Source organism: Balearica regulorum, chromosome 3 (assembly GCF_011004875.1).
Source record: "Balearica regulorum gibbericeps isolate bBalReg1 chromosome 3, bBalReg1.pri, whole genome shotgun sequence".
Lineage (NCBI taxonomy): Eukaryota > Metazoa > Chordata > Aves > Gruiformes > Gruidae > Balearica > Balearica regulorum.
In genome coordinates, this window is record NC_046186.1 from 82,354,608 (window position 1) to 82,379,662 (window position 25,055).

At 41.2% G+C, this 25,055-nt stretch overlaps 1 protein-coding gene across 1 annotated transcript in view; it reads right to left on the bottom strand.

Annotated features, from left to right (window-relative positions):
* Positions 1-25,055, bottom strand: part of PCNX2 (pecanex 2) — a 154,290-nt gene continuing 129,235 nt past the window's right edge. The window contains exons 27-34 of the mRNA XM_075748702.1: positions 21,307-21,540; positions 18,998-19,101; positions 11,931-12,075; positions 10,483-10,713; positions 9,859-10,133; positions 8,516-8,700; positions 3,479-3,927; positions 1-1,407 (exon numbers count right to left, since the gene is read on the bottom strand). Coding sequence (XP_075604817.1) covers positions 1,234-1,407; positions 3,479-3,927; positions 8,516-8,700; positions 9,859-10,133; positions 10,483-10,713; positions 11,931-12,075; positions 18,998-19,101; positions 21,307-21,540 — 1,797 coding nt within the window. The 3' untranslated portion in view covers positions 1-1,233. The remainder of the gene's footprint in view (positions 1,408-3,478; positions 3,928-8,515; positions 8,701-9,858; positions 10,134-10,482; positions 10,714-11,930; positions 12,076-18,997; positions 19,102-21,306; positions 21,541-25,055) is intronic.

The following is a 25,055-nucleotide window of genomic DNA, read 5'->3' on the forward strand; positions in this document are numbered from 1 at the left end:
TAGCTACAATTTTTTTAATTAAAAAAAAAAAATAAATGAGAACACGCACGTGTGTGTTTAGATACTATAGTAGAGGAAGGATTTGTTGTAGCCTTTTGGCTTCCAAAGTAGTCATGCATTCCTGTAAACCAGTGTTTCTCAAACTTTGTGAAAGCATGGCCTCACTTTTTGCATCATCTATCTCTATGCAACTATTAAATTGGCAGCAGCTCAGTTTCTCTGGGGGAGGGAAATCAGAATGCTCTGTAATTACTGGCTACAAGTGTTTATGGACGCTAAGCTGTGTCCAGCAATTAAAGGCATTTAGCTGTTCCCTTCCTAATACAAACACTTCCAGACAACAATTACAGCCTGCTTTGCACTTTCCTGGCCTTGAGGCGGATTCCCCTGGGCCCTTTTGCAACTCCCAAGGGGGCTGTTGCCTGGAATTTGAGAAACACTGCTGTAAACCAAACAGGAGCACGAGATAATGCCTAAGAGCAGCTGTTTTTGCAGAGCTGCTTTCTTTGCAAACAAGGTGCACCATATGCTTTGGAGGCTTTCCACGCCCTGGATACTTTCTTTTCTCACACTTGACTTTTGTTAATCTGTGTAGCATGGCTTGTTCGCACAGTATTTCAATATGGCTGCATGCAGTATATCAATCTGTGATGCTATGTTGCTATTCAGAATTACCACCTGCATAACATGTTAAAGGAAAAAAAAGATACTTGCTGTTGGGAAAAAAAAAAATCAGATTTAGCTCTAATGTGACAGTACATGTTTTACTGTCCTATTTATTCCTTGCTTCTGTTCAAAGTTGCCTTTTGCTGTATGTTATATATCAAATGCCAGTTAGTTTGCATGCGATCAGCAGTTTAATTAGGGCAGGAAAGAGATGTCTTGTGTGCTTTTCACTGAGTTGTATTAATATTTCCCACTGTATTCATTTGTGATTCCAACTGTTCCAGGGGAAGGATCGTTAAACAGGTTGTATTCATTGTTCTAGGATTTACAAGAACCTGAGATGAACTGGCACTGTGTGTTTTTTAGGACATCTTCCAACCTTACCCATGCCAAGGCCTTTAGCTGACGAATATGTGCCCCGTAGTATTCTTGTGTAGAAGTTAGAAAAATAAACATTTGGAGGTTGCTTGTTACATTTGAAAGAACTAAAACCTATGTGCAGCTCCCTGACCTAACTGTCTTTATTTAATTCTAAGAAGCACGTGGCCCTTGTGCTAGGAATACTCCTTACTGCTCATCAGAGAGGCTTTGTTGAGAAGCCGTGTCTTCCAGGGCCATATCTTCTTGGCTGGCCCTTCTGCACTCCAGGTTCCGACTCATTAATATGGCATGGGCTGGACCTGCCTCATGCCGCAGTCTAGGTTCTGTAGCACTGGTTGCTTCGCAGGTCTCAGTGACTTGCTGGAAAGAAACAAAGAAAGAAAGAAAAAAAAGAGTCAACTAGTTTAGGAAATTTTTAAGTAACACTTCAGCTATTTTGTGAAGTGACAGGTGAAAAAAGTTAAAAATTGATTTAGGAATGTCATTTTGTGAAACTGCATGGGATTCTGAACATGCATTATTCACAAGGGACTTCTGAAGAGGTACTTCTCACACTTTGTGTAACGCATAAATTTCGAAGGAAAAGCAGACCAGGAGCTAGAGGTTTAGTACCACAGATGTACATGTATAGAGACCTGTAAAATAATTTGGATTGAAAAGGACTTCTGGAGGTCATCCAGTCTAAACTGCTGCTCCAAGCAGGGCTGACCCCTAAGAAGTTAAAACCGGGTTGCTCTGGGGCTTGCTTTATACACCAAATTTTAAATCCAACTTACAAAGAAACCTTTTCATCAAAACTGGAATGCAATTATCAGTCTGAAAATGTTATGTGCAGTGTCACCCCACTGTAAGGAGTCCATTAGTATAAAAGCTTTCCAGAACTAACTATGCTGTGTTAATGTTTAAATAAAACACTTCCTTCTTACCACTCTCCATCGAATAGGCACCTGGACTCTGAGCAGTTACTTTTGGCCAGGACTCACCCCATCTACATTTAACCATGTAGTCTTAATGTATCGTCCAGGCTTTCAATGCCTGGGAGGGAGATACGAGTGTCCCAGGGGAAGATTTCTTCCTGACACTAAGGATGAAGTGGACCGTCCTCTCCACTCAATACAGAGGCCACACCAACAGCCTACTGATGCTTCACGCCCAAAGTTTGGATGGCTTAAAGTTAGACAAGGTGAATCCTACCATTAGTACTCAGTATTGCAGACTGGCTGAGTTCGTGCAAATTGGGCTATAAACTCTTGAGAGTTGGAATTATGCCTTGTCATCTGATATGTTCAGCTGTACATGTAGAAATATTATTAATGGTCATTAGATTAATAAAGCAGGATTGGACCCAGATGAGTAAATGTTCATTCAACTTCTGTTGAAGTTCATGGCAAAACTCCAGGGAACTATACCATGCATGGTATTTTCAGGTTGAGAGCAAAATACACACAAGCTAAGGAGCTTTTTTCACTTGAGGTTTGGAGAATTCTTTTAAAATTAGGGAAGTTACACACACTTCAGAATGATAGTAGCAGAAGAGTGTTTTGGACTTTCCATAGCCACAGTCTTCCCCTGTTGCCAATTTGGTTTCCATTTTGATAGGCCAAATATGAAAGTCTGTCTTAATTATGTTGTCACTCAACCTCAAGTTGCAGTCACCCTTTATCTCTAGTCCATCTTCTCATGTTACTGCTCTGTAGTGCTGAGGTGAAAGTTTCAAAATTCAGGAGAGCAATTGATGGCAACCAAAGTTACATAAATATACTTAAGTAGACAATAAAACAATAACACTACTATGTGCATTGAATTTTCCAGGGAAGATGGGAGTCTAACTGGGAAGAGGACTGGAAGTTCTTTGTGTGTACTGTTTTGCTGTTAGAAAATGCTGAATCACAGGGCATGCAGGTTTCCTTTGGGAAATGCTTCCTACAGACTTCCTTTGACTAACCCTTTCAGGAACAAGGTTTTCAGGTCCTGGATTGAATTTCTGGTCTGTCAGAGAAGGGGACAGAACAAGCGCACTGTTCAGTGGGAACTGGTCCTCTTTGTACAAATAATGAAGTCCTGCATAAGTGAACAAGGAAGGAGCTATTTAGTTTGCTTATGATGGTACTCATGGCCTGGGCTGCAGAAAACAGAGACCTAAGTCCCTGGTCTGAGTGAAAGGGATTTTGCCCCAGTTTGCAATTTCAGGTGTGTGCTTAACAGCTGACCTGTCAGTTACTTACAAACACGTCACTCTCATATACACACTAAATTAAACAACAGTCTCATTTTCATTGTGATGCAGCAAAATCCAAACCAAATACCAAAAGACTGTTTTCTGACCAGTGAGAAGGAAGAAACCAAATGGTAGTGAGGACAGGTCAAGAACCTGATAGGAGAGCAGTGCAGTAGTTCACACTTAGTACTGTTATTTTGGGTTCAGCCTTACCCGAGTTGCTTGACTTGCTGCTCGAGCTGATGGACCCATGGCAATATTCATACTGCTGGATGACTGGGTGTCACTGGTGTTACCTCCGTCTGCAGCTGAGAGCCCAGAAATCACCAAAGCACTTGAAAAACTTCTCTTGCCGAAGAGCAGGCTGAGAGTTGAGCTGGTAGAAGAGGCCAGACTGGACCGGAGCATTGCTGCGGCTCGGTCCTGCACAGTCAGCTGGCCAGCAACAGGAACGGCAGGGGACTGGGAAAACACAGATGTTGCCGAGTTGTGGAATGACAGCTGACTGCTAGAAAGCCTTTGGGCAATTTCATGGGCAGATGTAGATGTTTGGATGAAAGGCTGGCGGCTTTCTACAATTGGTCCAGAGAGACTTGAAGCAGGGGGCCTTTGGTTTAAAGCAGTGTGTGCCTGGACGGACTGACTCCTGGTTTTTCTCCTGCCTTTAAAAGGAAGATTAATATAGTTAAGTAAGTGGCATCCTGATGAACTCCATGCTATTGACAGTGTCCCATGTGTACATATTACTATTGGCATACTATTACTGGTTTTATCAGCATAAGAATCCCAAGACTAACAGAAATAACAAATGGCTAATCCTGTGAGCCTTTCTGTGTTTTCCACTGCAAGAGTTCTGGCTTTTGGTCAGAATAGCTCCAGTGGTTCTGCACTGAGTCAAAAGAGAGGAAAATGAGAAGACACCCCAAGGAAAGTACGCTAATCACAGGCTCACACCTATTCTGCCACACACATTTTAACCTGCCCAGTGAATTACTGAGCAGAGTGTTGCTGTAACTCCTTTCCCCTGTGACAAACACACTAAAGCAGGGGATGTTGAATATCCACCTTAAATGGCTTGGTATAATTAAATACAAAAATAAACCCAAACCCTGTGAGCTAAAACAATGGCACAGTGAAAAGAATTATTCCTGCTTAGAGGGAAAGAGAATTTGAGAATTCAACCAAGTAGAAGACTAGAGCATTCAAAGCCACAAGACAGTTTTTAAGACTAATATTAAACTATATCGGAGTTCCAAGAGTGATATATTTACAGTATATCACAGGCTGAAGAGATGTGAACACCTCTAGGTAGGGTGGTCTGTTGGAGGTCTGAATGAGACCCACATAAGACTCGTGCCCCATTCTGTGAAGCTTCTTGATGCAGCTACTGTTGGCTACAGGGAGTAGGTTAGCTAAGCTACTCTGATGTGCCTAGACAACTTCTGTCTTCCTGTACATATATGCCCCACCTGTAACATTTATATCAACACCTTATGTCATTCAAACAAATAATTTCTGTATTTCTTATGCTTGCATATTTAAATAGACATAGAATGAAAAATAAATCAAGTCATGGGCCAGTGAACCCACCAGACGCTTGCCCCCAGGCACTCTGCAAATGGCACGCAGCGGGCTAGCATGTGCCACAGGCCCCAGAACGGTTTACTGTTCCTGCAGACAGGCTCTAACCCCGGCTTACGCAGCAAATACCCAGTCACGCGAGTGCCTGCTTGGCTTTTTTTTGCTTTCCAGGAAACTCCAAACACTAATGCAAACTGGCATTTTGGTTTTCTAGCTATAGCTGTGGGGTAGTGAGTTGATGCTAGAAAATCTGTTGAGAGCCATCAACACAGAAACAGGTTTTGCTGGCAGGCATTTCCAGGTTGTTGGTTTTTTTTTTTTTTTGCTTTGTTTTTTCCCAATACCCGAACTATGGAGGGGAGGGAAGCACTGAAACTCCTCCATATACTGAAATTTTGCAGGCATAAAGGAATGTAAATCTCACACTATCTTCTAGAAACATGACTGTTTGCTGAATTTGTGAGGGTTCCAATAATGCAGAATTTTGTATCCCAACTATTTACATTATATAGTTTTACATCCACAGACCTGCTTTTCAGAGGCTAGGATCATTAGCTTTTCAGAGGCTGGGATCATTAGCCCCCTTTTTCAGATGCTGAAGCAAAGAGATTTTAGGTAACTTGGCACAGAGTCAGATGGCAGTACTGGGCCATGACCTAACTGGAGCTCTTTAGCTGCACTGAAACCTAATTGGTTTGGCATGCACTGGACCCTTTCGCACCCCGCTTACAACATATCTTTAGTTCTGCTTTTATAATCCAAACAATTAAAAAAAAGTAATTTTCCTAAGATGGTGTGCAAGGCAGTATTCACTGTAGAGTAAGAGCCCCAAGATCTCTGCTTCAGAGCGATGGGACAGATGCAGGTGGCTGCTGCGTGCTGCTGTCCTCTGCACTTGAGACGTGATCGACGGGAGGGCACGTGCTGCAGTGGGGGTCAGGCCTGGCTGCCGCACCAGCAGCCGCACGCACGTCTGGCCTCCATGGGGATTTGGGTTCTTCAAACTCCAGGGTTTTGTTTAAGTGCTTGGCTTTCTACATCTGATGGTTATTTTAATATGTTGCCCTTTTTTAAATAAAAAGAACGGACTGGAATTAAGAACAGAGGGGCTGTGGTGTGTTAGGTTGTGCAGGGGCTAACGTGGCCAAACATCTGTTTGTGATTTAAACTGCCAAGCTGACCCCTGTCCAAAAGTATTTTACATTCATCCCAAATGCAGTAGTTAGAACATCGGACAGGAGACCACCCGCATCTACACGTAAATAACTCTGTCCTTGAAAACACTTAGGAAGGAAAGGCTGTTCTGTAAACTGCATCATGCAATAAGGACACTTTGGGGGAGAACCCCACGCGTTTCCAGTGCTCCCCATTCTGGTCACACTTTTATATAGGGCTTTCATTGCATTTTGCAGACTCAGTGGCACCAGGCTGCAAAATGAAATATGAAAACATTAAATGCACTTGATTCACAGATTATGAGTCTAGAAGGGATTGCTGTGATCATCTAGTCCGCTGTGCTATATAGCATGGGCCACAGAACTGCCTGAAATTAGTTCCTGTATGGTATTACTAATTACTATGATTATTTTTAAGAAATGCATCCAATATCTCCAGTCATGGAGAATCCATCTTAACCCTTAGTCACTTGTTTCACTGTTTGTTTACTCTCACTGTTAAAAACATGCACTTGATTTCAAATCTGAATTTGTTTAGCTTTGTCATCTCCGTGTCTGCTCAAATCAATTGTATGGTCACCTTTTGTTGCCCAGGTAAGTACTTACAGACTATGATCAAAGCATCTTTTACAATATAAATTGTTTGAAAGCTCTTAATCTTTCACTACAGGATGTATTTCCCAGATCTTTGATCATTTTTTGGCTCTTCTTTGAACTCCTTCCAAATTAAAAATGCCCTTCTTAAACGAGGGCACTAGGACTGTGCGTGGTAGGCCAACAGTGTCCTGAACTAAAGTCAGATTGACAGACGTGCATTACCCAGGTCACCCTATTCATTCTGGTTTATTAACAACAGGCATAGCGTAAGTTCTTTCCCAGTCCTCTGGTATTGCCTTAATGTTCCAATACTTACTGAAGATCAAGCAGAGCTTGCTTTTTAACTAGCTCTCTTAAAAACCTTCTTGAATGGGAGTCATTTGGATTTGCTCAATTAAGCATATAGCTTTGATAGCCACTCTTTCACGTTCTTTGTAGCTGTTAGGCTGGAAGGAACTACTTTGTGATCAGATCGTGGAAATAGATCATCTGCATTTTTCCCCAATACAAACCAGACATATTTCTTTTCTCATTTCTGCATTATTGGCAACTCTGCCTTTCTATATAGTGATGGATCGAGACCACTGTTAGGATTTCTTTTGCTTCTAATACTCCTTGAGAATAAACAGCCGCACACCCAGTTTCATCTTTTTGTCCCTAATGGTGCCAGCCAGAAACTTCTCCTTGTTCCATTCTCTTTCTCTTATCACTGGTCTCTCAGGACTGAACACTGATTTGCATTTGCTATTTTCCACTTCCTGGCATTTGTTGTGCATTTCTTCATTTCACCTCCAAGCCAGGTTGCTTTTCTGAACTAAGTGTGACCTTCTCTCTTGATTGTGGTTTTCTGGGCAGACAAATACGTTCTTTTAAACGCCTCACAATTAACTTGCATTCTTGTATGGCATGCTCAGGATCATTATTTCACAATTAAGTTTGCCATTCTGATTATTGCAGTGTCAAGTTATGAGTATGCACATGGGGATTCCTCTAACGCTAGACTCAATTAAAAGCAGCAGTTACTTTATTCTTACAACTTGATTTACATTCAGGGCAAGATTTTCTCCAGTCCTGTCCATTATCTTTAATGATAGGTCAAAATGATCTAACGGGAAGAAAACAAGTGTCATACCCCTCTAGTTCTCTGCTTTAATTTATACAGTGATACCACAACTTGTTGAAAGGTTGAGTTAATTGGCTTTACATTACAAGTCCTGATCCCACAGCGACAGGTCTCACAGTAACCCACTGCCATACTTAACGTATATTTCCAATGTGAAGGGCAGTAGTTCTACCTTGTGAATATGTCTGAAGTACTTTTGAATCCATAATTTGAGAAGGGCTCAGCTGTTAGTTGACAGAATGATTGGCAACAATTAATTTTCTCCTGGTAACTGCTGTATAGACATAAGAAGTTATTTCCTATTTGTTTGTTCTCCACATGCGCTGATGAACAGCCAAGCCAATTCCTCAAATAAATTGTCACGGTCCTTCAAGATAATTAAGATTTTTGCATACTTTCACTTCTGCTGTTCCCAGCCGACAATAAGCACAGATTCACTGTGGTACAGGCTCCCTGCATCGCACATGTAGATTCCCTCCCATCTGCATTTCTCATTCTGGCATTGTTAGTGGCACCTCCTAGCCCAAAAATTATGCATAAATGAGTCTGTCGGTGGAACCTTTGGTGAATCACATTTGTCTTACACCCTCCCAGTAAATACCTGTAACAATATCAGGAAGCCGTCTCCTACCTGTGCTTGGTCATTAGGAAAGACAAAGCTCGCTCTCTCTAAAATGAGTTCTCCACTGGATATGAACATACTCCAAAAGCATCTGCCTACGCGGCCCCCTCAGGAGAAGACTACAGAAAAAGCCAAGTAAACTCTGCAAATACCTGCACGCTGGTGGACCTCTTGAGACGAAGCTTGCAACTGAGGGGTTCCATCTCTGGTGGGCTGCGAGCTACTGCTCTGGCTTGAACTGCCTGTGGAATTGCTGCCAGACGAAGATCCCCCTCCACTATCCACCTCTTCAACGTTACCTCGCTCATGGTGAGCTGCATGGCAGTCCTTCCGCATTCTGTTTGCAGGAACACACACATAGCAGCCATTATGTATGAAAATTTGTGCCACCAATATTAGCTGCCCTCAAAATGTGTAATTGTACTCTCTCATTCCACTGCAGGTTTTTTGACATTTTATGAGGTGACAAAGATGATGATGTGTGTTCAAGGCCAGGCTGGATGGGGCTTTGGGCAACGTGGTCTAGTGGAGGGTGTCCCTGCCCATGGCAGGGGGGTTGGAACTAGATGATCTTTAAGGTCCCTTCCAACCCAAACCATTCTGTGATTCTATGTGGTAAGCTTACTTGGAACAAAATTGTATACGACACAAACCAAATCTTCCCTTGTCTGTGTTAAGTGGCTTTGGAGCCCTGCAAGACCTTAGGGCACTATCTAACATTACAGTGGTCTCTAAAGATCTACGTTTGCATGAGGTAAACAAGTAGCAAAGAGGAGGAATGGGCTGGAGGGAGCTCAGTGGCAATGAGCTGCATGGTGGGAAACCAGAGTATTAAGCCACTAGATATAACCTTGGCATTTTAGCATAGGTCTTAGTGTGCAAGCTGGCTCCCATAGTCTCTCCATGGTCCCCTGCCTCTCCTCAGCCACAGCGGCGACAGGGCAGGTGGAGGGAATGAGACAAGAGCGAGTTACTGCTGTATGAAAAGTGCATGTAGGAATGACAGCTGGAATGTGTCAGATACTGATCATGCATACCGAGGGGAAGGCAGGCAGTTCTGGTGGATAAACACATTTTTAGATGTGTTTTGGTCAAGAACAATGACTTGGGGACGATCATCTATACTGCCAAAGCTTTGGAGCATAACCCACCAACACATTTACTCATCTTCTGACATGTCACTGAGTTACAGAAAAGATCCCTTGTTTACAAGGCATAAACAGTAACATTCCCTGGAATAAGGGAAATGTCTGTGGTGCTAAGTGATTTGATAATGCATCTTGTTGAACATGTAGAGAGCTTTGCTAAAAGCCATGAATGAGTTAATGAATCTGCCTTCTGCTATATCTGTAGGGCTATTTTGTTATATTTTGAGTTACTTGCAATTAATTTTTTACTCGAAGATAACAGTACAAAATTACTCTCTTTTAACAGAAAATACAGCGAAACCAGGACTGCAGGGTCTTTATCTGCATAGGCAAAATTTAACACCTACCTTAACCATTTGGATCTGAACCACTTTTTAATGTTGTCCAAACTGACAGGTCCCCCCCAAATGTTCCTCAGCTGGCTGTGTGTCCCAAGGTACGAAGTGGTTAAAGGGGAAACGTACATTGGATATCCCAGTGGCTGATCACATGAAGAATTAATTAAGTTCCGCAAGACCTGTTTATTGTTCTGGATGCTTCCTCTCTCTGGGTTACGATTGCGTAAGAAAATCAGTTCCTGCTGCTGCCCAGCCCAAAGCCCTCTGACGCACTCCTTGTTGACCTACAGGTAGGTTAAAAACATGTGGATCCTGTGAAAACGTTTGCTACTTAAGATGCAGAACTATGCAATCTAGGTGGAACAGCAGTAGCTGTGTGTGCAAACGCCTCATGTCTTTGCACCAACAGGTTTTATGAACTTTTGCAGCTACTCCCTGGTAAAGCCTGGAATGTTATTTCAGATACACAAACACAGGGGTGCAAAATGGACGTCGACTGAGGAGACCTCTTCTAGTCTCCACTCCCTACTCCGGTAACTACAATTGACCTCTCCTTTTGGCCAGGTTACTCAGAAATACTACTAGTTACCACAGCCCTAAATTACTGCAATATTAGAAAGATGGTATATGTACCTTGATAACCTTGAAGCTCAAGTAGCTTTTGTGGAGCATGATAACTTTGTATTCATCTGCTCCTTCATCTACCACATGTCTCAGGGTCAGCAGCTCCTCTCTGTTGGAGAGTACAGCGCTGCGCCAGGCTGGGTCCCCTTCGTGACAAATCACAACCTTTTCTTCAAACGATTGGATCGCTTCGTACAAAACCGCTGGGTCTTCATACTCATCTGGGCAGGTGAACTGGTCCTAGTAGTACAGGAAAAAGTATTGAAGAGGTCAGGGATATTGGTCAAAACACAAAAACTAGTAACAATAAACAAAATCCTGATTTTCAAACATTTGCCAGCTGACCCCCCGAGTGACTTGCCTTTTGATACAGCATGTCTTTGGGGAGGTAGAACAATTAATTTGACAGTAATATAGAAAGGTACAATTTCTGTTTTACTGTAACCTGTTCCAATTTCATGTCTCCACTGCAGAAAGACACTTGGAGGATGACATCTTATCCACTTTGGTTTTATAAAGTGGGAAGTCATGGGAGGCAGAGCTTTTGGGTAAGCCAGAGGGAGATTGGAATCATCTGGGGCATTCCATGGTTCTTGTGGAAATCCTTATTTTTATTCAAGAAAAACCACCAACAAAAGCACAGACTGGGAATCCATCAGCAGAGATCACAATATTGTGTTACTGCTTTAGCTGTCACACAGCAACACAGCCAGTGATAACATTCATAAAATTATTGTGTCAAATTCTCAGATACTAATTCACAGCAGTTACATTCCACTTCAGTTACATTCAGAGCAATTATAAACATCATGTATGATAAAAGCATACGATACTAAATCATAACGTGCCAGAGCAAGAACAAAGTCAACTCTGAGCTATATAGGGGTTGACCTGAAGAAATTGGAGCAACTTCAATGGAGGCGTGCCAGATTTTTACAACTGAAAACAGAATGGGGTCAGAAACAGCCTGACATAATCAAACAAACGGCTGTGACACTAACCCTTCAAACCACTCTCCTCTCAGCTGTGGCTTTGAACATATGGAAGCATTACATGTGTATTACCATTCACAAAAGGACTGATTAATTAGCAATTAATTTAGGCTAATCAATGTATTTTTTTTTCAATCTAGAAACCATCTTTATAGTATCCATGCACGTAAAACATGGCACAACTGTCAGTTTTGTTTTGATGAAAAATGCAGGGTCAAGCCCTGCAATATGAATGGTTTCAAATGGGCAGCTAGGGGGTACAGAAAAGAAAATCAAGTGAATGCAAAATAAATAAATGCCAAGCTTTTCCATTTCAGTTAAGGAAGTTTCTCAGAATAAGGCAACAAGTACTCCATTTCCCTCTTTTTTTTTTTTCTTTGAACAGTTTCTAAGGTTCCCTGTGTTTCCCTAAGAAAACAGATGCAGTAGTAAAAGTTAAAAATAAAAATTAATAAAAGACCCTACCTGGTGTAACTTCAGAGACATTCGGATTGCCGGGGCAACCACCTTATGCAATAGGTCCATGTCTGCAAAGACCCACTCATCTTTTGCCGCTATCCGAAAGTCTCCTTTGAACAGTGCGTGGAGCCCATAGAGAAAAGAGTCCAAGCTGTGAGAGGAAGGCAGCAGTCACTCCCAGAAGTCATTCCCATCTCGCCAAGCCAGACCCCTGCCAGCCCACAGCCACGTGCTGAGCCGCGCAGTGACCACTGGCCCTCCAGCACAGGGTGAGCTCCCGCCATGGGTATAAAGCAGGGGTCGCATCGCATATTTCTAATGAGGAACCATCCCTCGGAGGCCGGTGGTTTTCCTTCTGCTTGCACTGAAAACGACTGGCCACAAAACAAGCGTGGCATCTGGAAAAAAAGTACATCCTACGGACACATGCCTCAGGGTGCTGCTGCTCTGCGGCTGTGCCAAAGAGACCAGGTCAAAGAGTGCCAGCTGCTCTGCAATCCCTGTGCAGGCAGCAGAAGCTGCCCCCTCATTTGAAAGTTTATTGATTGGCCCTGTTACTCTTAGCAGTTCTCCTTGCAACGTAAAAATTAAAAAGAAAAAAAAACAAACCAAAAAAACCCCCAAGAGCTGTAAAAAATATTTTCAGCAAATCTGAGACTTTTGTCATGAAACTCAAACCTAGATGTGAACATTAAACCAGATGTACTAAGATGAATACTCAGTTTCAGGAACCGTTCAGCAAACCGGATGAGAGCATGAATCAAACGACAGGCATTTCATACTGAAACAATGAGCCCAAAAGCAAATATGTGCTGGGATTCTTTTTTCTAATATAAGAAACTAGATGTAACTAGTTCTGCCTGACCTTGGACGATGGTTTACCTGGACCTGAGGTTTAAGCAAGAGGTACAAAATCGAGTAGTTGTTAGACAATGGTTGCACGGGGGCTTTGTGAAGGGAAACAACCAGCCTTCAGCTCGAAACTGCACCCCGAATCACGAGCTTCCCACAGTGACACCACAGCCACTTGTGTAAGGCTTAAATAGCAGGACTGCCATCCTAATGCTGCTCTGAAGAAGGGATTGAGAAATTGAGGAAAATAGAACCATCTGTTAAGAACAGGCATCTCTTGCAAACCCACAGGACATGGTTTCATCTACCTGCCAAGATTTTACTCACTCTTACAACAGTTGATTTTTTCAGATTGTAAAAGCTCTGAGGAGAAGCTGCATTAAGATGTTAGCAGTTTTCATTACCACCCAGGCTTTCTCCAGAGAACGCATCATCTTTCCATATAATTGAGCTTTCTTAATTATTTTAGGAAAAGAAAAAAAATACATTTTTTTTTCTCTTCTCTGAGAGAGGGAAAAGAGAGACTGGGAGAGTGCTTTGCCTATCTTCAGCTTAGACACATTTTAATTTTGCCCTTGGTGGGTAGCATGTTTTAGAAATTAAAATAGAAAGATAGAATTGTGGTTACCAGGAAAACAGCTGGATACCGATTTTCTCCGCGAAAGCACCGTGTAATACAAATCAACTAATCAGCGGGACCAAGGCCAGCCAGGAAGGCAGGGCTGCTGTCGCTGCTGGGAGCATGAAGAGTAAGGGGAACCTCTTGTGAATTCTTAACGGATTTGCATTTATTAGTACTAAAGTTACGTATTAAAACACGCCTGGGTGAGACAGGCACTTACACTCAGATCTTCAAAACATTAAAGCACTGATTTCAATGGGACTTATGTGTCTTCAAGGAGCGGGTCCTGATCCCCACTGACTTTCAATCAATCATCTCCACAGTTTAGAAAATGATGATATACCCAAATCCTCCTTAATAGCTAGGAAAGCCCTAGAATAAAACAGTTGGGGGGAAAAAAAAAAAAAAAAAGGTGGGTGCACCCAGTGTGGTGAAAGATGTGACTATCATCACCTTTGAAAAGGCTAGAAATCAGGAAAGGTCCTTTCACTGGCCCACCCACTAGACAACATCCAGCATACACAGCTGAATCCTTGCCTGGAAAAAACACTTCTGTATCGAAATACTCCTCCCAGGATGAATCTGAAAAAAACCTACCCCGAACTCTGCACCTAATGATGATCTGTAGTATAGTTTTTTCCCATGTAACACCCCCTGTATTTGCTCTGAAAAGCTGGCCGGGACGAAGGGAGGAGTAGGCAGGAGAGAGAACTGGTTTTTACATCATTAGGGGCTCTCAGAGCCTAATCTGAACACCAGAGCAAAGAGTTTGCATTCACATCAAAGTGTCTTACAGGCATCAGCACATGCTAAACAGGCTGCTGTGAACAGCAGTACCTGCTGAAAGCAAGGCCAGGACTAGGACAGCTATGCAAACGGCACCTGAGCATCAGCAGAGGGAGCGGAGGGAAACGCATACAGCTCTCGCTGTGCTCAGTTAGTGAAGACCCATCCATTTCTCATCCCTCTGCATAATAAGTTCTCTAACCTGCATTTTTAAGAACAAATATGATGGCTACAATGAGCAAAGCTGTGGTGGCAGTAGTTGTGAGAGGCTGAGAGTCAATTATTTTATATATCGTATTTTCCACCAGAGAGGTCTGGAGGAGATTGCTGCATTCACAAAACCGTAGATGTCTTTTATTCTCCTGCCAATCGTAATGAGGCTTTTGGGTACATTCTGCCTATAATGTGACACTATCTCAAGCCATTACTTCTGTAACACGCAGCCCTTAATCCACATAAGAGACAGCTGTTGTTATTCTTCCCATTGTTATGCTCTCTCCTCAAGACTAATGAGATTATAAGGAAGCTGTAAAGCCAACAGCTTTGATCTCAGCCTAACTCAAAGTTGTTGCTGCTTTCTTGGCCCAGTTTTAGCGTGCCTCCATTAGTAATCTGCTGTAGTTACAGGCTCGTTCAAAATATTTTAAAAACTGGTTAAGGTGAATTCACATGGCAAAGAAATGACATTAATTAGAAAAAGACATAACTACTATTTCTGGCAACATTTCTAACCCTCTGAGCTAAGAACCCAAAACGCTGCTGTCACAACTGCGAGCTATTTTAGAACAAGACTAGTAGGTGTGTGGGAACCATCGGCCCCTCGAATGTGCAGAAAGGAGGGGATTAAGTAGCACCACAAATACCAGAGGGAGGGCAACAGAGCCAAAGCAAATACTCCCTCCTACTGCACGCCTTACGTTACTCCACAGCTGAAACTAAAAGCATTTGATGCAAGCCTGAAAACAGTACAGATGAAGACTACTGAGCTGGTGAAAATAATCTGTGTGTATTTTGCACACCCAAAACCCATCCTCTCTCTGCCGTTTATAGCCCATTCCCAATGTGAACTGTAGATTTATTTAAAGAATAAAGAAACATGCATGCCTGTGAGCTGGTAATGACCTAAATGTCATAGCTCACCTGAATGAAATATTTTCAATGGTAGCCCTTCTAAATTTGATATTTTAGATAACAGTGGTTGTAAGCTGAGCGTCAAACTTTTCTCCCCTCCTTCTGCTCCACCACAGAACTGTCTGCTTGAACTCCCACGAGCGATGCAGCATTGTGGCACCATGTCCTGTGCCCTCCATCTCCTTCCCCTCAGACACTGGGCAATGCAACGTGGTGCCCAGGAGGGAAGGGGCAAGTGGGGCCAGCTGCTTCCCTGGGCTTCAGCGTGAGCAGCTGTTCCTCCAGGCAGAGGCGTTCCTTGGAGCAACCCTTTGTCTACGCTGTGTGGTAACGCCCAGAGGGAGCTCAGGGGACCTCAGCATCCAGGCTTGGTAGTGTTGGAAGTATCCGATGAGAGATGCTTTATTAAGAGATTTGTATATTTTTCCAAATTTGAAACCTATACTGAACATGCATTTACTAGTAGGTCTAGTGACTGAATAGGATTATGAAGTAATTTTTTACAAATACACACCCAAACATATCACTCGTATTTGAATAAATGAATGGTAATGTCATGTCATTCTTCAAGTTGCATTTTGTGCAGGATGCCTCCTAATGACAGTTTAAAAGAGCAAGTGATTTGCATAGCAATGTTCTGCCTTCTTAATGAATGCATTTATTGTGTAATCTGGCGCTAATGTTGGGTTTCTGCTGACATTTACATGAACAGGTACACTGAATAATTATTTACATACATTATATAAGAGCATTTAAAATCTTGGTTTACACAGTGACATTTACTGATTAATAGATTAGATAAAATCATGTCTAAATGAGTACAAATTGATAGTTTACATACACAATGTAAACTTGAATCTCAATTCTGTAGTGCACAGCTCAGGGTAACACTACGTTTGCATTGCTGTTTCTGCACAGCAGCTGGATGACTGTCACTCCTCAAGACAGCAAGGGCTAGACTTAGTCCAGAGAAAGTTTCCTACTACCTGCACAGTTACCCCTAAGAACAGAACACGGACCACAGAGCAGACATCCTTGGCTACTTTGCTCACGTTGGACACTTCTGAAACACTTCACAGAAATAAGCGTGAGGAGGAGAAGACTACAATGCCTGTCTGGCCATTACATCTCAAACTCATCACGAAACCTCTAGCATTGTTGTACACAAGATGCTGCACTGCCAGAATTAATAGAAAGTCCTGAGATGAAGTTCAAGGACATTTCTCAGCGCTTATCAAAGTAATCTAAATAATCTCAGTTTCTGTAGTCCAGCACTCGAGTGTGACAGGGCACAGGTCAGGAGCCTTGATCTCTTCCAAAGTGAGCTGGGTCCCAACAGCCGTGCACGCAGTACATCCCCCTCGTGCACACAGCCAGCTGTGGGACTGCCTGTTCCGACACCATCTCTGCAGCAAACTAAACCTCTCTTCAGCAGCCAGTGGGCTCCAAAAGGTCCCCAAAATATCATGACACCTTTTCAAGGGAAAGGGCTGCAAAGCATCACCTAAGAAACGATTCCTCCAGCTTTTGAGGACCTCAAGTACTTCTCTCCCATTTGACTGACTGCAGACTTGCAACAGCCTGAGAACCGGGGGCAAGAACCAGCACTTCAGCTCGAAATTACCCTCCGCAAGAGCTGCTGTGTCTTCGTCAAACACAGAGAGAGGGCAGGGACACCTGCCTTCGGCGCCTAAAGTTAATCCTGGGGAACATCTCCTTCTGGCTCCAGCAGCGTTGCACGTGTTGGACAACGTGTCCTTCCCCCTGGCATGCCGTGTAATTGTATTCCTATTGGAGTCTCACTGACTGACTGCTGCTTTGTGTTTAAGTAAGTTGTGAAGATCTCTGTGAAGCAGTAAACCCACTAAATAGAGTAAAATCTGCCCTCTGTGCTGAAGTGAATGTATTTGGGGGGGTTTTGTTGATAAAGATCTTCATGTCAGGGGGCAGCGTACCCACCTTGTTCCTTAGTTAATAATTTCTACTATTTTTTTTGTCAATGAAAATAAATATATAATTTCTTTAAGACAAGAAGAAACGTATTTCACCAAGCTAAAGTCATGTTTTGTAGCTGCAGCAATTTATAACTTGAATTGTGCTACTCAAGATTCCCCCCCCCCTTTTTTTTTTTTCCAAAAAAACCCTCTTTCTGACAGTTGAAATGTATTAAAAGGTAATTTAACCAGGTGGGTAAGTGACACATTTTACAGAGAAACTTTTCTCAGGAAAGCTTTTGTGAAGTAGCACTGAAAAAGGTATTGACAGAAGCTTCCACTTAATTCCTTTTATGTCACAAAATACATTTAAAAAATACAATGATTCAATACTGCCCTGGGGTACTTTCTTACTAAAAAGAAAATCAAGACTTAAAGATACAGGATTATACAGAATAGATTCAGAAAAACAGGGATAGAGCTGTGCAGTGCATATGACTACTGCATTTTTTTCCCCTTCTGCAGACCTTTTCTCCCCAAGAAAAGTACTTTTGAGTATGGAACATCCACTCACCAAAAGAGAGAAACTACTCTGGTTCATTGGTAATTTTCCAGATTTTAAAAAGACATGGTATAGCTGACTCCTGCAATTATTATTAAAATCTTTATAGAAGACTTTGCAAATAATTATTCTCAACATTCATGCTTTCCATGTTAAGCTTTAGAAAGTCTCTGATAATATTATCTCTTTCCATTAGCTACTAACCGTGCAAGCCAATAAAAATAGGTGACATTGTTAATATATCTGCACTAGTGTGAAAACATTGTAATGAAGATTTCAAGATCCTGTGGAAAGTACATGCAATGTGATGACAGTTTTAGGAAGCTTTTGTGATATTTTTAGATGCATTTCTAATATTGCTGTGACATATCTACTGCAGCCCTAGATCAATTTCACTTTAATCTTGTCTCAAGAAAAAAAAAATTAAAAAAAAATCACAAATGCACATCAACTTTTCTGTCATGTCCCCAAACTCTAAAATTTGGATCATCAAAAAAATAGGGCCATTTTAGAAATACTGATGACTTACTAAACATCGCACTAATTTGAGCGCATAGAAATAAAGGGAGAGGAACCTCAGCCTGGAAGAAACCTACAGGAAGGGAATGTGCAAAGACTAGTAGAAAAGAGATGACAAAAGCCACTTTAGAGAGCAGAAAGCAGCAGCACACCAAGAAATAAGGTGTGCAGGCCATGAACATTTTGTGTGACTGAAAGAGGAAGACATAAAAACAGACATTACAAACAACAGATAACAAAGCTAGAATGAATATTTAAAGGACTGTTTTTTTCTTTTTTGAACAGAAAATGCGTTCAAAATCACACATGCTGTCTTTGTTTGCTTGTTAGTAAGACAAATCCTCTCCAAGGACCGTGTTGATAGAGAGCTAGCTGGCTTTAGTCACAGTTTTGTGCCAATACAGCAAGGTCACTGTAGGAGACTGCGTATTTACTAATGTTCTCTACGGTTACTAAATTCTTGTGAACACGGGGAGTTCAAATACATCTAATAAAAATCTAAAATTAGGAAAGAAGTTAGTCTTTAAGAAAGTAAACATTTCATTAATAAAATGCCTTATCTATAAAATTAATTACTCAGGCTGAACACTTTGAACAGCATAAATGGCTAAAAGAAGACAAACAGGTCGTTGCTTTAAAATGAGGAAAAAGGATTCCTAAAAATTACCTGATGGCCATGTTGTGAGCCGCAGTTCCCAAAGCTCTTCGACCCAGTATACACAAGGCAAAGGAAAGCGTCACCAGAGGAGAATCCTCATCGCTGTCCAGGTGCTACAAGATTTTAAGAATTATTCCAGATTAAGTTTATTAAGATTATTAAGAGTTATTCCAGATGCAAACACCACCTTTACAAGCACTGCAATACTATAAATCATAACGTTCATAAAATTTGCTTGTAGCTGGACCTACACACAACAACATTCCTTGCAATTAAACAGGAGAAGAAGGAAGATCGTTGCCATCAGAGGCTTTCTGCAAAGTGCAAGCTTATTGTGCCGACTGGCTAGAAACAGAACGTTTCAATCTCAGGTGGCAAGATCCCAAGGGAGGGGAGCTTTGGGGGGGGGGGGGGGTGGGTGTTTGTTTGTTTGTTTTTCCAGATCTGACATTCTAAACAAGAGCAGATTCCTTATTGCTGAGACACACAGCAACTGGAGGCAGCCAAACCTGTTTTCATGCGACACAGTGCATATGAAACTCCCCCACAGATTCCAGAAGAACGAGCTATTTGGAAAAGTTTTGGGGAACACACTTTTAGTGAATAACAACACACACACACACACATATATATATATATAAATATTGTATGCCATTGATGACACTGACCTCACGTTTTAACAAGCAGTCAAAACATTTCATTGACATTTACTAGCTCAGGAGAGTTTCTTTACTGAATTTTTTGCAAAGAAAACCTTGCTATCAAGCAGGAGGAAAAACTGAAACCCCTCATGAACGTGAATCTTCAGGAGGATACAGAGTTATTTCTGCCCATGCAATGGGTGGTTTCTTACAGCTTGCTTTGACCTAAAACTGAAGCCAGTTATAATGGAGAATGTAGCTCCTTGTACAAAATACACTGATTTTCAGGCCGATGTGTAAAGCAAAGCTTTTTTTACATCTCGTGTCCTACATGAGCTTTACCTCTATACAGTTAGTGAATTACAAAAACATAAGTAAAAGACAAAGATGTAAAAAATATACAAATGGGTGTGTGCGTACACACTACTGCAGGCACTCGTTTTCCCTTTTATGTCTAACTCTGAAAAGTTTCAAGTCTATTGGGCATCCCTAAATCTATTACTCTATTTGAAAGTCTCAGCCACATAACAAGTGAAAAAGCATCATTTAACAGTGCCTCTCCCTGCACCGTGCAATTCTTTGTGTGTCAGAGCTTGGGAGCTGAGACACAGAGATGGGAAAGAAAAAGAAATTAAATATTCCCAGTAGGAGGACATGGTGGGGAAGCTCAGAGGACAATGCAATGAAAACGGTATCAATGTAATGATATGCAGAGGAGCCGGTGGAATGGTATTCAGGGTCAGAACATGAGAAGGAACCGAAGTGGAGAAGAAACATTAAGATCCAGCGATGTTACGCCAGCTGAGGTCAGTGGTAGCAAATGGGATGAGCGCTCAGTGATCCTGAATGAAAAATGCACAAATAACAGTGCATGGTGGCCACGAAAGATACACTTCTCGTTTTTTGCCATTATCAGCAATAATCAGAAAATTAAATCCAGGGAATATACTGGAAAATAGAGTTTGAAACTCTATTCTCCCTCTGGGCTATTTTGAGTATTCCATGGAAATAGAGTAGTGCATTTCTGACAAATGATTCCTGACCATCAGTAATCTTAGTGGCTCAAAGCACGTGAATGTGTAGCTGTAAACCTGCCCTTGACCTTCTAGAGCTGCGAGGTAATCTCACACGGTTTTGTGGCATGGTTCACGTTTGAAGTCTGAGCTCTCAGAAGTGACCTATACCAGCATTGAGATTATTATGTACTTCCCCACCATTAGAAGACCGTATCCAAACACAGGCAATTGTTTGGAAAGGGTACACAAACATCACCAAGGTGTGGCAAACCTACCCAAACAGTGGTGACACTGAAGGAACGATGACATTCCCTGAACAGAGTCTGCTCCAGCATTACCTCTGCAAACACTTATTATATCCATGCTTTTTAGACATGATGAAATTCACAGTGTTGGAAGTGCGCACAATAAGGAATTGGTTCTGTATTCAAAGACTAACCCTGCTTAAAACTCAGGTTTTGCACAAGAGTAGTCTCCAAAATACGTTTCTTCCATCTCACAAAACAAATATTTTCCTTTTATGTTAAATCTGACAGCTTAAATGAAATAAATGTTACTGTACTAATCCTGAGCAAGTAAAAGAGTAACCATGCATCATTTAACTCCTATCCCAAGAATTAAAACTACTAGTCCTAAAGAAAAACAAAGGAAGCAAGCTTACCTCTGTCCTTTTTCTAGCACAGAACTGAATCCAGTCCAGATAAACACTGCAGAAACTAGCTCTTGTTATTCCTTGGAGACACGGAACATAATCTTCGTCTATGTTAATGTTAAACATTGCAAGGTCACGTTCAATATAATGCCACTTTGCATAAGGCTGCAGTATCTTTTGGATGGATTCATCTTTTATCCAGTCAAGGATTTTGGGAGAACTTGCTGTGAAGTATATTATACTCTGTTGACAAAATGTGCAAACGTTAGTCACTATCTCTGATTAAAGCAGATATATTTTGATACTACTGAACATTACTGGGGTTCTAGAGTCAATCACCAAGAAGGTGATATCGATAAAAGTTCAGGCATATTTTGAAAAATTAGTAGTAGATGGTCACATGCTCAAAATACGACTTTTTTTCCTTAGCTGATTTCCTGTTTTCCAGGGATGAAGCTTTCCTAATTCTTTAACAAACAGTTCCACCACGATTTACCCACAAAGGTGAGATATGCCAGATATGTACGACTCGAGTCTGAAAACCCCTGTTTTAATTGCCGTTTTCCCTCTGCATACAGTAGCATCACTATTTTTGTTATTTGTCGATGAGGCCATTTCTTGTATGTCAGGTTAAGAAGCTGATAACCAATGTAACAGTTTGCTTTTAAAGCACTGAAGGAGGAGCAGCATTCAGCAGGAGCTCTTTTACCAAATGTAGAAATATTAGAAAACAGCAAGACTCGTATCTCTCATCTGTGCCTGGGTTTCTAAGTTTAAGTTCTTTTAACCGCTGTGTCTGGAGCCATAAAAATAATCCATCTGAACCAAATTTAAAGCTTATTTTCAAAAGAATATGAAATTTAAGGAGAAGTTCTAGTGCTGCAAAGGAAAGTGGCATCAGCTGGAAAGTCCCATTACAATGTTTTATGATTATAATTTTTGTTTTAATAAAAGATATTAATTTACAATTGGATCTGAAAGCAAACGAGGGGCAAGTGAACGTGACTGAAGATGAGGTAGTTCTGCATTACTCATACAATGGAAATCTTATTAAGCAAGTAAATGTATAAAATGAAAATATGATGGATTCAAAAGGACAGAAGCACCACCAGTCTCAGATGCCCTCCACAGTTTATCTTTCAAACTGTATAAAAATACACAAGCAAGAGGACAATTAAGCTCCAGAGGAAAAAGACGAGTCAGACAGATACAGACTAAGGATGGACCCTTAATTTCCTGGCCTGTGGAGAACAATACACTCTTTAAAAAAGATTCATGCAGAAACAATAGAGCTGAAAACGTAGCACTCGGCAAATGCAGACTTCTTGAATACCAAAAGATGTTCAAATAAGAATTTATTGAGAAGAGATGGAGAAGGCACAAGGGAAAAATATCACAGTAGTTGGCCAGGAAATGATTTCAAAATATATGCAGAAGGCTACAGGAGCTGACCCACTTTATTTGTGGAGAATAAAAATCCTTTTATAAGAAGAAATACAGGCCTTTCCAGGCTGTCAGTGAAACTGCAAATGAAATAAACACATTAGGAATAAGATGCTCAGTGCAACTTATTGTTTAAAGACTAATATGGTAATTATTCTTGAAGGACAGAAGAGCTGAAACAAAGCATATGTTTTCTTCATCAATCTTCAAAATACAGGTTTTTTTATTATTCTCACCTGTGTTTACAAAGAAGCAGATTCAGCTGGGGAAAAAATCAGACTCGCAATCAAATGTAGAAACAGCAAAAACTTCTGCCACCTAATTAGATTCTGCTCTTAGTAGCTCTTCCTAGATACGTTTTGTGCATGACTACATCCTCAGCTATATGGCAATTCAGAAATAATATGGTAAATATTTACAATATTGTAAGCTACAAAGAATAAACTAGAAGCACTCCAAACACTCAGTGCAATGAAAGTGCAGTTTCTGCCAAAATTCCTGTCTAAGTGTTTTCTGAGTTTGCGATTTATGTGCTCTGAATACTGCATTAACTAGACTTCTTCTTGCAATTACTTTCCTATGCCATTAAAAAGAAAGTGGCAAGGCTTTAAAATGTTCACAGTGAAATTGCACAGGGTCTTTACAGCTGAAGAGTCCCTCATAAGAAAGAGCTGGGGAAGGAATGAATTCTCACCTCTGTTTCTGATATTGTTTATCTGGAGGTAAGTACTAAATAAAGAGGATGACAGCTGATCTGATATAGAATATAATCTTCTCACCTTCCAAGGCTGTACTAAGGATTTTAACAAATCTTATCAAAGCTCCTGTTTAGGGAAGAAACTAGTAACTTGAAGAATAGGAGAAGAAAATCTCCACACAGCCTTCTTTTGGGAAGCGTCATTCTAAAGAAGGGATCTCCTGAGCGTGCCCTGCCTTCGCTGAAGGGAGCCCCAGCCCAGGCTAATATCAAAGCTGCCAACACATCTTGTTATCTTCTGTTGATCCTTCCCTAAGAAGGGAAGTAGATTAAAGGGCTGACACCTTTCTAAGAACAAAGATCTGTAAATGCAGTGTTACAGTACTGGTTCAACTAAATCCAGCCAAAAGAGATTCAGTTTTCACACCTTCAGAGCCATAGGTGGTGGACACAGATGGAGACGGAGCCACAGCTTACCACAGTAGTGTGGAGATCCTTTAACCCACCTCTCTTCTGGTGGATTAATCCTCAAAACAGGATCAATTAACCACACCTGTATCATACAGGACAAATGAAAGCTTGGATAAGCCATTTTACCTACAGGTACGTGGCAGAACCAGAGGCGCTAAACTGCCTTTCAGTTGTGTTACTTCCCATGTGATGAACCTCACACTTCCCACAAGTCCTCTATGTATTAGTTGACTTGAAGGCACTAAAAAAGTTCCAGTGTACAAAGCAGAATTCTTCACTGCTTGAAATTAATAAGCTGCTGATTTGATTGCAGCTTAGACTGGGAATTTTTTCAGTCTCGTTTGCCAGCAAAAGCTGAGTCATGTATCAGCTTGCATTACGTTATGTTCAGGTTATCCAGGTTATCTTTTAAAGCAAAACCATATTCATTTCAGTTTAAAGAAAGGGTGTTTTTTTTAAGTTGAGATACGTTGCTTAAAAACAATTTAATTTATAGCCACAAAACCCACTTCTAAAATGAAAAAATCATGCTCACATGCAGTTTTGTTTCTAATTAGTTAATTAAACAAAGCAGGCTGGTTACCAGGCCCTACTGCCTGTTAAACTATTTATGAAATCCCAGTCTGCATTTTACAAAGTAATTGACTGCATGATCAAAGCAGCTTTGTGAGGCAATGATCTTGTTTTCACTGCATTGGCTCACTTGCAAAAAAAAAAAAAAAAAAAAAGGTGATTAATTTATTTACCAAAGATCTCTCTCTAAGGCTGACAGGATTTTTACAATTGCAGAGATGTAAGCAGGAAGGAGATGTCAGGGATGGTTGGGACCTTTAGTGAGTGGCTTCGTGGCAGTACCAAAGGCACAGGAGGCACCATTTGGTTCGTGCTGCTTCAGCAGAAGACAATAAAGCTCAGTGATTTCTTCATTTGCTGGACTGGAAAGGCTTTGGCAGAGGATGAAGATGTCTTGCTGGACTACAAGGTTCCATTACTTTGACAAACTAATATCCATGTGGTCATTGTAATCTTCATAACAGTGCAAATATAGAAGTGATGTAAATGAATTGCTGTTTAATCAATGGCATAAACCAACTTCAAATGTGTTGTAGTGTGTACGTAAAACAGCAGGTAAGAAGGGGGTTTGCAC